Here is a 16,942-nt window from a genome sequence, read left to right as displayed (position 1 = left end):
CAGAAGCAGCTGCCGTTGCTGCTGCTGATTCAGTCTCTCAGAAGGCCTGTTCCTTGTTTGCTGGGCTGGCACTGGACTGGCACTGGGCTGGGGCTGGGCTGGGGCTGGGCTGGGGCTGGGCTGCACTGCACTCTCACCCAGGTGCAACAGACCTTTCTTGTTGGTCTTCCAAGTTGTCTTGAGCTGGAAATTTGTTTCACTCTGTCTTTTTCTGGGTTCTGCTGCTCTAGAATTTGTTTAAGGGCATTTTTTAAAAGGTATTTGGAGGAGTTTGGGGCAGAGCTCAGGTGAGTCCCTGCCTCTACTCTGTCATCTTGGCTCCGCCCCTGGAGGGAGAGCCTCTTAAAGAGTGTCTGTTGTGTCTGGAGATGGTAAGCAGGTGTAGGTCACTTTTATGTCCAGTCCTTACTTCTTTCACCTGCCTCCCTTTCACTCATGGGTCTCAGATCTGCTGGATTGGGGGCTGCTCCGGCTTGACTGTGGCTCCTCTGTTTTAAAGGAGGTTTTTCAGGTGTGCTCTTCTCAGTCTCCCTGCAGTGTGCACCAGGGGGCAGTGCAGCTTACTGCACGCAGAGCAGCAGTTAGGGGCCAGGCAGCCTGATGAAGACGTCGTAGAGCTTGCTGTGACCAATTTGTCACTTCAGAATTGTCTCATCAGTCAGAAAATGACAGTGATGAGCATCTTCTTCCCAAGGTGGTTTGCTCTTTTGTTGGGGGAAAGAGCTTTTACTTTGCTTGTATGAACCAGTATCTGCCCTTGCTTAGAGACCATTACCTTTACCGTCCGGCTCTGTTAACTTTTTATTTTTACATCTTTTTCAGTGAGGTTTTACCATAGATGGCTCTTTCTTCTTGATCCTTATCTAGTCAAAGCCTACGCATTTGGGAATTCAAAACACATTTTGACATTATTACAGTTTCCCTAAGATTCTTATTCTTACCTCATAAGTCTGCTGAATTATTTCAAAAAATGGGGAGAAAGAGAGGTCATTCATTTGGTCCCACAGAAAAGTGCCCAAAGGTAGGGCAGAACACATTAAGGACCCTCTTCATGTGTGGGTAATGAGGGCTGTAGAATGATTGTTCCCTTTCCCCTTCTGTTTGTTCTGTAGGGAGACCAGAATTACTCTGGAGCTGGCAGGGGTATGATTCCAAGGGTCCCTCCCAGATCTCCAGTGATATCAGGAAAGAAAAGGCTGCTTTCCTTCGTGTGTTCAAGTGGGAGCAAGATACGCTGAAGGGGTCTTTTTTGGGGAGAGGTGAAGCATTGGCAGCTCTTCCTTCCCAGATAGGCCTGATGTACTTTGGGAAGTGGGGGGTGTGGAGTGGGGAATGGAGAGGTCATTGGAGGACTACGCCTCATTGTTTGAGCCGCTTGGTGCAAACTACTTGGCATTTATGTGTTATTGACTTCTCTGGTGTCAATTATTACTGAGTTTGTTCTCAGAAAGACAAACAAAATTAGGCTGCATGTGTATATTTATTTCTCTCAAAGCTTGTTGAACATGTATATAGAGATTCTTGTGGAAGTTCATTGTAGAAATGAACCCAAGGATGGACAGACAAAGGGGACCTTATTTCTTCAGAGCAATTCCCTCTCACTCCTTCCTCCCTTCCTGGCTCAGGGTGCTTATGTCAGTCAAAATTATAGTCTCCCCATGTGTTAACCATAATATGAGAAAGGAATTTCTTAAGTGGATAGATTGTAAATGCAGTGAGATAGGAGAATGTCAAAGTGTCAATTGAAATTATAGACCCAGTATGTCTATGTTTCTTCTGTCATTAACATGACATAACATAATATAACATGTGTCTATAGAATACCAAGATAAGAAAAGTCACATTATTCAAGATGGTGTCTGGTTCAAGGAGTCTTGTCCTTGATAGTCATAAACAGAAGAATGCTCCTAGTCACCTTCATCAGGCCTTGTAGTTGCTGACACAGGAAGGGGCATTTTGAGTTCACTCAGAGAGCAAAGCAAAGTGTGTCTATTATGTCGGAGCATGCAAAGAAGGCATTATGGTAGGTTAAGCTCAGAGTGAGCCAAAATGTTTTCTTCTGATTGGCCAATCCAGGTTTTAGGACTTTCTTAGGTGATGGGGTTCAAAATGGTTTGGGGAGGTGTCCACACTGGGCATGTCTTGTTTTCCCCCAGTAGAAGAATTGAAGCTTCTGGAAGGCAGGGACTGTTTTAATTTTGTCTTTGTATAGGAGCACTTGGCACAATGGTCGGCACATAGGAGCCACATAGATAAATGCCTCTAGAATTGTGTGAGATGTCATCTGTGTGACAAGCATGGGATAAATAACAAGGCTGGAAGAACTAACAGGAATGCCTTAAGTTGTTTAGTTACTAAAATATTTTGATCTGCCTTCCCTGATTATGGTCCATGAGAACCAAGAGGAAAGATGTGGAAGCAGGTGAGATGGGGTGCAGATCCTTGGATGGATTGTTGGCCAGGACAAGGGAGGCCTTTCAGGATACCCCCTATCAAGCCAGCCCCCATTGGTGCAGAATCTGAAAACATGAGTGAAAGGGATGAAGATGAGACAAGTAAGGACTAGATGTAAAAGCATTTGAGTTAGGAGCAACTGGGGAGGGGGGCAGCATGTGCCAATGAGGGGGGAAGGAGAAACTGGAGGAGGGAGGAGCTGCCTGATTGCCGAGATTCCCTCTTGGCTGTTTTCCTGGCTGCTTGTGCTTGGAAACTTCTCATTCCTATTCCAAATATTTGATGGCAAACTTCTGAGTGTTAGGTAATTGACGAAAAAATGCACATTTGTATGTCTGTCCTCATCCAAAAGCAGTTTAAAATAATTATTGGTATGAGTTCCACTCAAGTCCTACTGTCAGATTTCTTCATGCTATGGAGGGTCCCTGGTTTTTAGAGGCTGGGCTTGTGGAATGTAAGCTCTGACAGGTCCTGGACAGGCTTCAAGTAGGTATAGCCATGTGCTGGATTGTGCCTGTCATACGAGGCCTGACCTTTCTGGGTGTAGAGAGTCTTATTTCCAGGTTGGCTGTAAGTTGACATGGTTTTTGGCCACAGCAACTCTAGAAGACCATTACTAAGCTCAGTGGAGTGGAGTGACAGTCCCCACACTGACAGGATCATGGATGGTGTGTGCTACCATACCAGGTGTGTACATAGGCCAGTGAGAGTGAATGAATATCTTTTTGTGACATGCCTATACACCTTGGCTTAGCACTGTTTGGATTTAGACTAACCGGTGTTAGTAGGCACTGTTTTCAGGTCAGGACCATCAGTCCTGCTTAGGCCTCCTATTTTCTTAAGGCACACAGGAATGAGGCATACTGAAGGATGTTGGGTCTATCGTCAGAGAAGCAGCAGTTTGAATACAATTCTAGCCATTGAAGAAAAAAATCTAGTTGCGATTTCTGCTTGTTCTGGTCCAGAACGTTGTATCTGCTGCTGATGTTCTAATAGTCTCCTTTCTCATGCTTTTAGCAATTCAGGAAGATCATTCTATTTGCTCAGTGTGTGGAACACAGCAGAACTCAATAAAGATGCAATCACAGTATTAGGGGGATCATAGACAAGGGAGAACAGAGAAAATACATGCTTTTGTGGTGAATTGTGAGAGAGCTTTTTGACTCATTGGCATATTACAGTGCTTAATGCTTAAGTAATTGAACTGAGGTGATAAAAACTTCCTTCTCTCAGCATACTTCTAATAAATTTTTTGTTTCTTGCTGTTGAATGTCCTGTTTGAATAGGAGTAGAATGCATTTTGCAGAAATTTATTAAAACACGGAAAGATTTGCTTTTGTAATAGACCATCTCTGGAAACCATATTTTGTCTTGTGGTAGCACGTGGCAAATGAACACTGGAGTTTGATCTAAGAAGACCCTTTACTCAGTACCATACTGATTCAACTCTAGCAAATAAAGGGACTCCATGTAAATGAGCTCAGGGAGCAGCTGCATACAGATGGTCTGTCTGTCTTTTATCGGGTGTCCCTTGCATAGTCAGTTCTATGCTGAGCATTCTGGGTGATACCTTTGCCCTCCTGGAGCTTACGATATATGGCAGAAGAGATCAGATTGCTATAGGAGATCCTACTCCTTCTTCATGGCCCATAACTAGCAGGGCTGTCTCTGAGTTTGGAAGCATTTACTGATTTCTTATCTTAGCCCTATTGGAAATACTATCCTTCTTCATGTTCAGCAAACATGCTATGTACTGGGTGTACAGAGATGAAAATGAAATGGTCTCTGCTGTCCAGTCAAGTCAGCATGCCTTTATTAAGTGCCTACTATGTGCCAGACTCTACTAAGTGCTGGGGATACAAAGAGAATTGACAGCAACAACAACAACTGAAACCAGTTGCTGCTCTTAGGGAGCTCACAGTCTAATGAAGAGCTAAGAAGCTTATTCTGTTCCTTCAGCTTCATTCAGTGACTTGTACCTTTCCTGTAACCCCTGTTTGTATAGCCCTCCTCTAGTGCCTCTTGTGGTGTGAAAGTGACTCTGGGTTCTTGAAGGCCATACCACTGGAGGATAGGCTCTGGCAAATCCAGCCAAGCTTTCAGGGACTTCATGAAGAGGTCCAGTGATGGACTGTGTGCCTCCTGCCTGGGGAACACCTTCTGTAGGCATACAGGGTTAGATGGAAGAGCCATGGTTCAGGAGGCAAGGGATATATGTGTGTTCGTATACATGTGGGCACTGAGAAATTCAGTGGCTTACCTTGCCCTGGGTGTCAGCCGAGGTAGGACTTGAACTCAGGGCTTCCTGATTCTGAGGCCAGTACTCTGTGTGCTATGCCGATCTGTCTTGCAACCAGTTTTCATAATTACTGCATTATGTTACTCTTTAGCATTTACTTCTTATTAATTTAGTGGTTTCTGTGTTTTTCATCTTCAAATCTAAATAGTGCTTTGATTCTTCTTATAAGATCCTAAGGATTTTTATTTATTTATTTTTGGTGAAGCTTTGTTCATACCTTTAGTCATCTTATCCTGGTTCTCTTTGTGTTCTGTGGGTATATAGGAATACTGATTATAACAGACTTAATTCTCTTCCTTCTAAAATTCTAAAATTAGTGACAGGGGACTTTTCCTTTTTGAATGATTAATGGTATCTTTTTTCTTTTCCATCTCAGGGTGTACTGGACAGGTTTTCCCAGATTCAGCCGAAACTTATCTTCTCTGTTGAAGCTGTCGTATATAATGGCAAAGAACACAGCCATATGGAAAAGCTGCTCCGGGTTGTTAAAGGTATCAGGTTTTCTCAGCTTTGAACTAGTAGGTGGAAGTATTCCAGGACCTATTTGAGTAGGATTGGGGGAGCAGTGGGGGTTTTCTGTCACTTCAGAAGTCATGGAAGAGATGGGGTAGTGTGTGATTGAGGTTCTAAATTATGTTATAGTTTTTAAAATGGCAGCACAATGTCTTGTCTGTTGTCACAGAAATCACAGAATTTCAAAGTTGAAGGGGCCATCTTATACTCCCCCAAAAATGCTTTCTAAAACATATCTGACCAGGGGACATCCAGCTTTTGCTTGAAGACTTCGCATGAGAGGGAACCTACTACTTCCTCTATTACATGCCATCTGACTTGATCCATCCCAGTGGTTGGATGGCTTGGGATTATCTTTGGGATCCTGACATGGCCATACCTCTGTTATATCCCTTTCAGCTTAAGGTCAGCTATATGTTCAGCAAGGATGACACTTTTTTCCGAGTTGTTGATACAAATGTTAAAAAGCCCAAGACCGAACCACATCCATGAGACCCTTGGAAACTGCCTTCCAAGCTGACCCAGAACCGTTCATGATGACTCGTTGGGCCTGGCCATCTCGCTTTTTCTGAATCTATCCTTTCTTGTCTAGTTCATGTATCTCTGGCTTTACCATGGAATAGCAGGAGATACTGTCAGGTGCTTTGCTGAAATGTAGGTCAGCTACAGAGACAACATTCCCCTTATCTAGGGGCTTAGTAACCTCGTCAGAAAGAAGATAGGAGAATGGTATGACCTGTTTTTCATGAAACCATCCTGGCACTTGGTGATGACTTACTTTTGTAGCTGCTTACTAATCATCTCTTATAATACGTTCTAGAATTTTTCCAGGAATTGAAGTCTAGCCTATAGCTTGTAGCTTCCATTCTTTTTACCTTTTAAAAAATTTGTACAACTTTGCTTCTTTCCATTCCTGTGGATCCTCTCTTATTCTCCATGGTTTTTCATATATTGCTGCCAGTGGCTTAGTTGTCACATCTGCCAGTACTTTCATTATTTAGGATATGGTTCATGTAGGCATTTGACCTAAATTCATCAATGGTAGCTAGGTAAGCCTTATTTATTTCCTTACTTATACTGGTTATCAGCTTTCTTTTTAGCCATTTTTGTTCTCCCTGTTCAGGTCCAGAGGTTCATTTTCCTGGTTGAGGAAAAAGCAGACTATGAATTTAGCAGCTCTGCTTTCCCTTAGTTATCATTGTCTCATCCATCTCAAGCAGTGGTCCTTATCCCTTCTTTGATCTGCCTCTTTTCTCCAGTAGAGCTTTATTTATCTATTTAAAATTTTTTTATATTTTTTTTTTCCAATTACTTGTATTAACAATTTTTAACATTCACTTAAAAAAAATTTGAGTTCTAAATTCTCTTCCTTCCCCCCCCCTCCTTGAGAAGGCAGGCAGTTTGATATAGATTATACATGTGTGGTCATCCAAAGCATATTTCCATATTAGCTGTGTTGCAAAAGAAAACATAGACCAAAAAAAAAAAACCCCAAGGAAAACAAAGTAAAAAAAGTAAGCTTCAGTCTGCATTCAGACTCCATCAGTTCTTTCTTTGGAGGTGGATAGCATTTTTCATCAGAAGTCTTTTGAAATAGTTTTGGATCTTTGTATTGCTGAGAATAGCTAAGTCATTCACAGTTGATCATCGTACAATATCCAATACAGCTTTTAAACCCCTTTTCTTACCTTTTCTCACCAATGTTAGTTTTTCTTCCCTGACAGTATTCTTACTTTTTTTTTGTATTCATCTTCTGATACCTGCTCTGGCTTCCATCTTCTTTTAAAAATCTAAGTTCGTGGGTGACTTTCCTGTTGCTTCAGGCAACTCCCCTTTTCTCTTCACATCAGAGTTCTTTCTCTTTGGGTCTTCCATCCCATTTGGACCGGCTTCTCTTGTATAATTTTAGTTGTTGGAATCCTATCAGTCTTTTCTCAGAACCCTTTAGGGTATATGTTACACTGTGTTTGATTTTTTTCTATTTTGCTGGCCCAAATAGTAGGAGAAAATGGGCTTCTTCCCCCTTGAAATGTACAGGTTCCAGCCATTTCCACCAGAAGTAATTCTTCTGTTAGGTGAGAGTCAGATCAGGAATGTTATTTTCTCTTCTTGGTTCCTTTTTTATAAAGAGGAAATTACCCTCAAGACAAATCAATCAATTATTAGCTGTTTTGCTTTTGGTAGAGCTAGAGCTTTAAGAGATATCTATAAATTTTAGATAATTTAAATTTCCATCACGTCTGGGTGCCAGGCCTGGGATCTATGTCTGGAATACATCTGTTTCCTCCTTAAGTCCAGTCTGTCCATATAGTATACCTTGGCTATCAGTCCCCTCTTCTTTGTCTCTGCCTTGATCTTCACCTTAGTGATCTCTCCTAGACTCCCCTCAGGGCTTCCTGGACCTCCTCACTTGAGCACTTCTCCTTCATCTGAAGTGCTGTTCCAGTCTTTCTCTTACCCACCCTGCTTCTCTGGAACAAGCTGCCCCTTGTACAGAGTCACATTCACATCGTGGGCATTGTCTATAATCTTGGTGAGATTTGGGAGGTCAGATTTGCCTCTGGCATTTGGGCCTGGCTTTGCCGTTTTGTTGTTGTCCTCTGTATGCTTGAGCGTAGAGGTTTGTGGGTGCTGGACTCCTTTCTTAGACTTGTTTCTTGTGGTCTTCTGAATGTCTGTCTCTCCTGCTGTTCTTTTGTACTCTATGGTGTTGAGCTTGGCAGTTACATATGCACCTTCTTCTTTTCATTTTAAAGTCCCTTGGAAGTTCTTCTGCGTCATCCTTCTCCTTTGTACTACATTCCTGGTCATAGTTCTGTCATTCTTATGTTTTAGGCCACGGGCCAGAATTCCTATCCTCAGGCATCCTCTTAACCACCTCTTCATGGGCCAAATCTGATTTTTGCTTCTCCATCCCTTGCATAGCATGGACAGCAATAAGGAAAACATGTGCCTCAAGGGTGTCAGGGTCTTGCCCCAGATTTCATAATTCCTGGCTCTATTTTCCTCCTGGCAGTAAGTATTGTCTGTGCCTTCTGTTTGACTCACCAGAAGTAGGGAACTCCCACACATTTTGGTGAGTCTTATGGAATTCTCTGTCACATTTTGGATGCCAGGCCCAATAGGAAAACTGAGTACTTTTGTTGCTATGAATTCAACACGTGTGCCTCAGTGCCCCTCACCAGGGAGCTGCCATAGTTCTTCTTTCTTCCTCAGACCTGATAGCTCAACTGCTACTACCTGTGATTCTACTTTATTGCTCCTTGGAGGACAGGCAGCTGATTTCTCTTTGAAGTATCTTGCTCCTTCGTCTTCAGAAAGAGCCTCAATTTGTATTTTTGATGGGTTTTTTGTGTATTTGTCAATTTGTATGTTTTTCAAACCTCTTGGTCACTTGCTGCATCAGCACCTTGTTAACATGATTGTGAGAGAGCCTCTTCAGCATCATTTAATAACAGGACCCCTAAATCCAACATCTTTTTCCTTATCTCAGTAACTAACCTCTTCCCTGTTTTACCACTTGACGTTTCCTCTTTTTTCTTCTGTTTCTCTGGTTTCTCTTCTTCCTCCTCAGGGCCTTCTCTTATTTTTCTCCTCCATCAGGTCGAGTAGTTCTTGTTCAGCTTGTCATTTTGTTTTCCCCAATTTCTTTTCACCAGATTCAACCTCTGGCTTTCTTTACAATTTCTGAGCTCTCCGAATTGCCTTCACAATTTCCTCTTCCACATTTAACAAAAGCCTTCTTCTCTAGCCGCTTTTATTGTACAGTCTTCTGAAACCAAGACAGAGAAGAAAGTAGCATATTCTGTTTTTCCTACCTTTCTTAGGGCTTCCTGACTTGAAAAAAGTGGTGGTGATACCATATGTGGGCTCCGTTGAGAAGATTGACATTTCGAAGATTCCTCATAGGTATGCTGATTTATTGCTTTGACCTGCCCCGATACAGTGGAAACTGTATTTGCTTCCATTGGAAAAATAGCTCTCTATGAGAATAGAGACCTTGGGACTAGACTTCTTAGCTAGGATTCTTGTGTAGATAGATTTCAGTGAACCCATGACCTTGGGTGGGGAAAAATTACATCTTTATTTTTACTAACTTCTAACTGAAATTTACTTGTTCCTTCAATTATGACTTAATTTCTATTTAAAAAATTCTGAGAAGGGGTTCATAGGTTTCATCAGGCTGCTGAAGGGGCCCATGATAAAAAATCAAGTCATCAAACATTTATTAAGAGCTAACTTTGTGCCAGACACTGCCAAGTCCTGAGAATACAAATACAAGCAAAAAGAAAGATAGTTCCTGCCCTAAGGAGCTTACATTCTGATGGGGGAAGACAACTCATAAAAGGGAGCTAGAAAAGCAGAGGGCTTGGGACAGTGGGGTGGGGTGCATGTGTAGAAAGTGGAAAAATGTATATAAAGGAGTCTGGAGAGTTAGGAAGAGAGCCTGGAGAGGAGGGAATCAGGGAACGTGGCTGGCCTGGGCCTTTCCTTCAAAGGGAGATTCCGGAGGGTGTGCCCAGCTAGAGGAAGGGCCACAAGGCTGCTAGGGGAGATGGATAGGCTAGGGTGAGAAGGCTGCTGGGAAATGGTCGGAGCACAAAGTCCATAGAGTCAGGAGTGGGAACCGCAGAGGAATGAAGAAGTGGCCTCACAGGTGAGATCTTCTCTTCAGGTCCCTTTTATGCTGAGGCCCAGAGAAGGGAGGGACTTAGCCATTTTACATCTTTGGTAAGTGACAGAGCTGGAATTGGAACCCGGGTTCTCTGATCTCAAAGCCAATACTCTTTCCATTGCACTCTGTGACCTGTCTTGAATAATTACAGAATTGTTCCAGGTAGGATACAGTGAGGGCTCCAGGAGTAATACTGTTTCTGTCACTCAGAGGTGGGGGAGAGCGCAGTGGTCCAGGAGGGCTTCATGGAGGAGGAGGACTAGGCCTAGATGTCCTCTGAGTTCTTGTGAGAGTTTATATAGAGCAGATAAAGGGAGATGTCTTGGAGCAGAAGGGAGGAGAGTAGACAGGCCAAGTGACCAGTGCATTGATTGATCATCCTTAAGGTGCTGACTGATTCCTATAGCAATTGATGTAGTGAGGGTCACCAGAGGCCACTTCATACTGGGCCAGGCTACAGAGTTGGAACTTGAACTTCCTTCCTCGTGGAGAGTCTGTACACGTAAACAGGTGAACTCACCTGAAAATGGGAGTCAGCTTGATGGTTCTGTGTCACTGAGGCTTTTTCCTCTTTTTTTCAATTGGTAGATTGAAGCACAGAGAGTGTTGGTGTCTTGGCTGGACAGGGTATGAGGATCCTGGGGTTCTAGTCGTGGCTCTGCCACCAACTCATTGTAACTGTCACCATATTATTTTGTCACTTTGAGTCTTAGCTTACTCATCTGGGAATTGGGTGTGAGGGATAGGAAGTTAGCATGTCAGAGTTGGAAATCATCTCCTCTCTGCAGAGTTTTCTGGCTCTGACATCCTATTTTTAGTACCTCCAGGCGGGGAAACTAGAATTGGTGTTATGATTCTGCCATGTAGAAAGCTGTCTGAGTGTACCACTTTTGAAATGTCTGACCCAAAGGTGGGCATCTCTTACATTCAGAATGTGTTTATCAGTAATGGGGAACATTGGGTAGGCTGCATTATCCACTGCGTTTAGCTTTGTATAATACAAGAAGCTTCCCTCATTAAACCTGTGCAACTCACTTGCCAGTACTATTTGTCTTTGGGTTTCTGGATGCCCCAGATAAACTAAAAACACATCTGTACACAGATACACTGACTGCGCTAGGGCAAAAAAATCCTCTGAGCTTTCCAGTTTTAGCAAAGCAACAAAAGTGGTAGCAATTTGGTTTGATTTATCACTCATTTGAAAGAAAAGGCTTTCTTTTTGTCAAGTACCTGTTGGATTAAGCGTTTTATATAAATGGAATTCCTGTAGGAGTGGAGGCACAAACAAGCCTTTTGTTGGCTGTAAAAGTCAGCAGTGAATAATGTTATTGACACTTGTAAGTAGTGTGTGGTGTTTATTTACTATAGAGATACCTTCTTTTTGATGTACTTTCTAACCCCTCAGAGTTCCTCAGGGTCAGGCTCTAGCGTCCTTAAGGATACCCTCCAGTATAAGAAAGTATAACACCGCTTTGAGCCCAGTGCCTGGTGCAGAGGAAATGCTGGAGAAAGGCTTGTTGCCCGACTGATGGAAATGCTCTGCTTTCATCGCAGCATTGTCATCCTTAGCAAGTGTCTTGAGGCTGAACTTTTCTTTTTTCTTTCCAGTGACAGGTAGAAAACAACATTTTCTAAATAGAACAGTTGGACTTTGTACGGACAGAGGGTGAGGGATGGGCAGGTAGGCTTTTGGGTGGGCTCTTTGGAGGCTTTGGAGATTCTCAGCTCTTTCACCTGATTACCGTCTGGAATGGAGGAGTTCACCTCACTGTCCTGGGCCTCAACTTACTTACATGTCAGATGAGGGAATTGGATGAGATTATTTCTTTATGGTTTCTTCCAGTTTGATTCCCTAGCCTATGTTTCTGTTAATCTCAAGATAGAGAAAAGGCACCTCAAGGAACTTTGCCTTTTTCTGTGGCCACACAGTGCGTGGTCTGCCATAACTGAGGGAGGAGGCCTTTGAGGCCTCCATGAGGTTTGATCTCCTGGCCTGTCATTCTTGGTGAGCAGCCTGCAGCATTTGCTTTTTGCTGGGTATAAGGCACATAGCTGCAAAAAGCATGGACCATAGTGAAAGTCATTGAGTGGTTCTTGAACTTGCAGACAAGTGGCATACATCTTATAATACAGTAAAGGGGAATTAATTTGATCCCCTCTCCATGGCACGGCCACTCAGAGGCAGTATGGCCTAGTGGACGGAGCTGGCCATGGAGCCATGGGAACTGGGGTTGAAATCTCGCCTCTGACACATACTGACTGGGGTGACCCCTGGGCAAATCCCTGAACTTAGCTCTCTAGATAGTTCTCTTTAGCTCTCCTAACATGGAACATGCAATAGTTTGGACCTTCTGGACTGTCTTTGTCCTATCTTTAGGGAAGGAGGAGTTTGCTAATAATAACAATAATAAAAATAATAATTGTATAGTGCTCATTAGGTGTTAAGCACTGTGCTAAACCCTTTACAATTATTATCTCATCTGATCCTCACAACAAACCTGAGAAGTAGGTGCTGTTATTATCCCATTTTACAGATGAGGAAATTAAGGTAAACAGAGGTTAAGTGACTTGCCCAGGGTCACACAGCTAGTAAGTGTCTGGGGGTTGTTTTGAACTCAGGTCTTCCTGACTTCAGGCCCTATGCTCTATCCCCTGTACCACTTCACTGCCCAAATCAGATAATTAGTGAAAACAGGGAATTAGCCTCTTTAAGAGTGAAAGTTAGTACATTTATTTGAAGAGCCCCTTTGACAGTGATGGCATACAAAAAATGAATGTGATAATTACAAATGATTTTTATTTGCTGAGTTTATTAAAGCATTTATAAAATTCTCTAACATCTCCTAAGGTCCAACTTCAGGGCTTCTTTTATGTTAGCCAAGTGGAGCTCTGGGAAGGCCCTCCTTTGCACCAGAAGGTCTTGAGGGGCAAGCCCAGCAGCTATCTTAGCCCAGCTAAGTGCAGGAAAGCTCTTGACCAGGAAAATGGCCACCAGGCGATGGATTTTTTTGGTCTGTAACAAGTCTTGAAAACCTTAGGTGGAGAAGGATTGTAGGAAATTACCTGCACTGCTGAAATAGAGTAAACTTGGCTAAGTAAACTTGGCCCTGTACATTGACCCTGTGACTGCTAAAACAATAATAACCACATTTCTTTTGAACTGCTTCAAAATGAAAAGCTGTTATTAATTTAAACAAACTTTTTTTTAATTAGGATGAACTTAGTGAGGTTTAACTGTGTAATTTTCTAGCATTCAAAGTGCTATTTTATTCTTCTAGAAAGATAAGGTTCCATTGCATTGTGAACGAGAACTTTTTCTCAGATGACCCTCAGGTTATGTGCCACATTTCAGAAAACCCTGGATGATCTTTAACAACTTTGTTTTCTGTATCTACCTACAGCGTATTTCTAGATGACTTCCTTGGATCAGAGAAAGGAGACCAAGCCCCCCAGCTGGAGTTTGAGCAGCTGCCTTTCAGCCACCCCCTTTTTATTATGTTTTCCTCGGGTACCACTGGAGCTCCCAAGTGCATGGTGCATTCCGCTGGGGTAGGTCGGCCTTCCATGGCTCAGAGGGGTAGTGGTCACAGTTTGTGTTGCTTTAGGAAAGTGCTGAAAATCCTCGCTTTATGAGCGAAGAGAAGGAGGGTGACAGTTTGGGGGGTGCTTCTACCAGTCTGGCAGCTGCCAGCATTAAAACCGTCATGAGTATTGGGCATCGTTTGCATCAGGAGAAATAACACTGGTGGAAATCCAAGTAGTTTTTTAAAAATGCAAATTACTCTGCTGCTAAAACCCAGTTGAGACATGCTGCCTGCTGTACAGTGTTTATACTTCTAATGAACTCTTCCTTTTTCTTGCATACATACACGGACCTAACAAGTGACTTAGGGCCCAGAAATAATTTTTACTTTAGTGTAAAGTGATCGGTCCTCATTGTTTCCCCGTGAAGCATTGCTTTCCTGAAGAAGTAGGGAAAGAAAACATTTGCCAGTGTTCATCACCATCATGATAGCTGAAATTTCTTTAGTGTCTCACAGTTTACAAAGTGCTTTACAAACGTAAGCTCATTTGGTCTTTGAGGTGGAGATTATTATCCTTATTTTATAGATGAAGAACCCAAGAATCACCCAGGTTCAGTGACTTGCCTGTGGTTACACAGCTACTGGATATCAGAGGTAGGAGTCCAGCTAAAATCATCTGGATTCCAAGGTCATCCTTACTCTTACTACTATACTGTGTTGCCTCTGCATTCCCCAAAATTTAGAAGACAGATATGAAATGAGAAAAATTTGGGAGCGAATGGAAATAAATACATTATCATACTTTACCATTGTCTGTAGTTCTAAAGTCACATTGTTAATTTACGAACATAAAACTGTATTATATATAATTTAGTTTGATCATAAAATTACTAAGTCTGGCATATTTTGAGCAAAAAAAATCATTTTTTTCCCTTTTAATATAAACTTTCAAATTTCTAGAAAAGGAGGCACCAGTGACCCTTTCTAAAGTGTAATCATTTAAACTAGATCGAAAAGCAGTAGCAGAAGTCAACTCTGTTGGCCAAATAGTTTTGTAGGATGTAGTGGTTACTGAAGTCTGTCTTTGCATTCCCTTACCTCTGAAAGATCTTAGAAATCTGCTTTGTCTGTCCTGTTTGAAACTTAATCTGAATCTCTGCCTGAGACCTACCTCACTGCAAGAAAGGCATTTGATTATAGAGTGAAATATCTTAAAGCCTTTTATCTGAAATACTAAGTTTAAAACAGAGAAATGTTTGTAGAAGAAACAAAATCCCGTTGTATCAGCCTGTTTTCTTTACTAGATGTATTCACTATTTTGTGGTAATGGAAACTGTGAATTTACATGTGTATTCTCCTTTATGCAAACCTGATATAAGAAAATCCGTAATGGGTGATTGTTTATTTAACATATGATGTACTACAGGGCTCACTTAAGTAATGCTTTGAAATCAGATTTGCTTTACAAAAGTTAAATTTCTTCAAGAGTTTGTGTGTATTGTGTTCTACTAATTTTCTGTAATTTCTACTTTTCGTCAAATTATAATCTGCCCTCTTTGAAGGCAGCTCTTATCCCTGGGCCTTGCTATTTCTTTTAAACCTTCTTCCCTCAACTGAAGCTGTTCAAGTCCAGGAGAGTAGGGGAAGGGGAAAAGAGGGAGGGATAAACAAACCATTTATGTCTGTTCTTTCCATGTTTTAATGGAAACTGGTTCTGTTAGACTAACGTTTTATAGCTTTGAAGGGAAGGATTAATCGGTCAGCAGAGGCTCAAGTGGTTCATCCTCTCTGACTACTTCAAAAATATTACTTGAATGTTAGTTTTTAATAACAAGTTAAAAAGAGAGAGGGGTAATGGTTATGATCAGTAGGTATACTTTTTTGTGCATTTAATAATTTATTTTCCTCTTAGTAATTCCCTGTATTGGTTTTGGGATTATGTTAATCAGATAACAGCTCACTAGTTGATTTTTTTTTTTTTATTGTAAAGAAATCTCTCTCCCTTCCTCTACTTCTTTGCTGTGAGGCTCCTGATGCCTTATGGTGAACCCTGAAGCGTTGGCTTCAATAATAAAGGGGAGGAAGCACCTGTAGGTAGCCAAGCTTTGGGTCACAGCTGTGTTTCTGCTGACCAGGCTGACTGAGGTTCAACCCCTTGTTCTGGGCAATCTCCTTCCTTCTGTCTTTCAGCTTCTTCTAGGAGAGGCAGTGTGCTGTGGTGGAAGGAGCATATCTCATATGGTTCAGCAGAGAGCTGGGCCTTGGACCTTTGGTGCTGGCCCAGGGACCGTGAGCCAGGCAGTAAAGTGCTTGGAGCTTTCCTTTTTTTGCTTATTGGTAAAGGGGCGGTAGATGCCTCGTAGGCCCTTGTGAGGATCAAAGGAGATCATACCGGCATGACCTAAATGCCAGCTCTCTGTCTATTCCTTCTTCTTAGACCGATTGTCAGATAGGTGGGTCTGTGCCCTACTCCTCAGGGGATGAAGTTGCCTTAGGAGAACGCCCTTTTGCTGCAGGGGTGACTTAAATCTTTGGAGGTGTCAGAGGTGGACTTGGTCCCAAAGTACAGGGAGCTCTTGCAAAGGGCCCGTGGTGGCCCTTCTTTTCTTCCAGCCTGCATTTCTCTGTTTTTATTTCATTCTGCCTTTATCAGAACCAGTGCTGATTACCTAGTTTTATAAAAACTCTAAGCCATGGATGTTTTTTTGGGAAGAGCATCTCCCTTTTGCCATTTGGAATCTCTTCTCTTTGTCCCAGTTGCTAAGCATTTATTCAGTGCCTGCTGCATGCCAGGCACTGTGCTGGGTGTTGGGAATACAAATTCAAAGAGTGAAACAGTCCCTACTCGCAAATAGTTGCAGTCTGTAAGAAGTCTGATCCATCTGTCATCCTCCCCACCACCTCCCAAATCATGACGTTTTGGAGAAATGAGAGTTAGGATTCAGCAGAAGAGTGCCCTGGCCTTAGATAATTCATTTTATTCTAGGCCCTTGGCTGAGTCCTGAGTTCTAACTTCTAGTCTGCTAAATAGATAGATGACTAGTAGGTGGCAGTGTTGTGCCATTTGTCACATGGATAGCATTCCCATATCCAGGCCATCCCCATTCAGTTGGAAAGGGGAGCATGATTTGCAGAGTTTCATTTTGTATTTGTTTCCAAAAGCATATGCTGTTTACACTGGGGGCACCATCTTTATTGTAGACTCTTATCTATCATTTTTATTTTCAGCCAACAGTTGGCAGGTTCCATGCAAGGCCCATTAGTCCATCCAGCACCAGAAAACATGGAAAGTTTTAAAGCCCCTTGGCATTTTCCTGTCCAATTTGTTAGCATTTCCCAGGTGTCAGTGGCAACAGGATGACATGATGAAATTACTCATCACTTCACAAGGGCTCAGAAATCAAGTTTTTTGGAGTGGAAAAAGATGTGTGCTCTTTTCTTTTCCTTGAGCAGTGTGCCTGAGTTACCTAAATACAT

At 42.3% G+C, this 16,942-nt stretch overlaps 1 protein-coding gene across 1 annotated transcript in view; it reads left to right on the top strand.

Moving 5' to 3' along the window:
* The window catches only part of AACS (acetoacetyl-CoA synthetase), a 90,044-nt gene that overhangs the window by 37,979 nt on the left and 35,123 nt on the right, over positions 1-16,942 (top strand). Inside the window, exons 6-8 of the mRNA XM_027853564.1 lie at positions 5,130-5,244; positions 9,094-9,175; positions 13,343-13,490. Of these exons, the coding sequence (XP_027709365.1) occupies positions 5,130-5,244; positions 9,094-9,175; positions 13,343-13,490 (345 nt within the window). The remainder of the gene's footprint in view (positions 1-5,129; positions 5,245-9,093; positions 9,176-13,342; positions 13,491-16,942) is intronic.

This window comes from Vombatus ursinus, unplaced genomic scaffold (assembly GCF_900497805.2).
Source record: "Vombatus ursinus unplaced genomic scaffold, bare-nosed wombat genome assembly UNPS02009994.1, whole genome shotgun sequence".
In the NCBI taxonomy this organism is placed as follows: domain Eukaryota; kingdom Metazoa; phylum Chordata; class Mammalia; order Diprotodontia; family Vombatidae; genus Vombatus; species Vombatus ursinus.
Note: the sequence above shows the minus strand (reverse complement) of the source record. Positions and strands in the feature narration are given on the sequence as shown.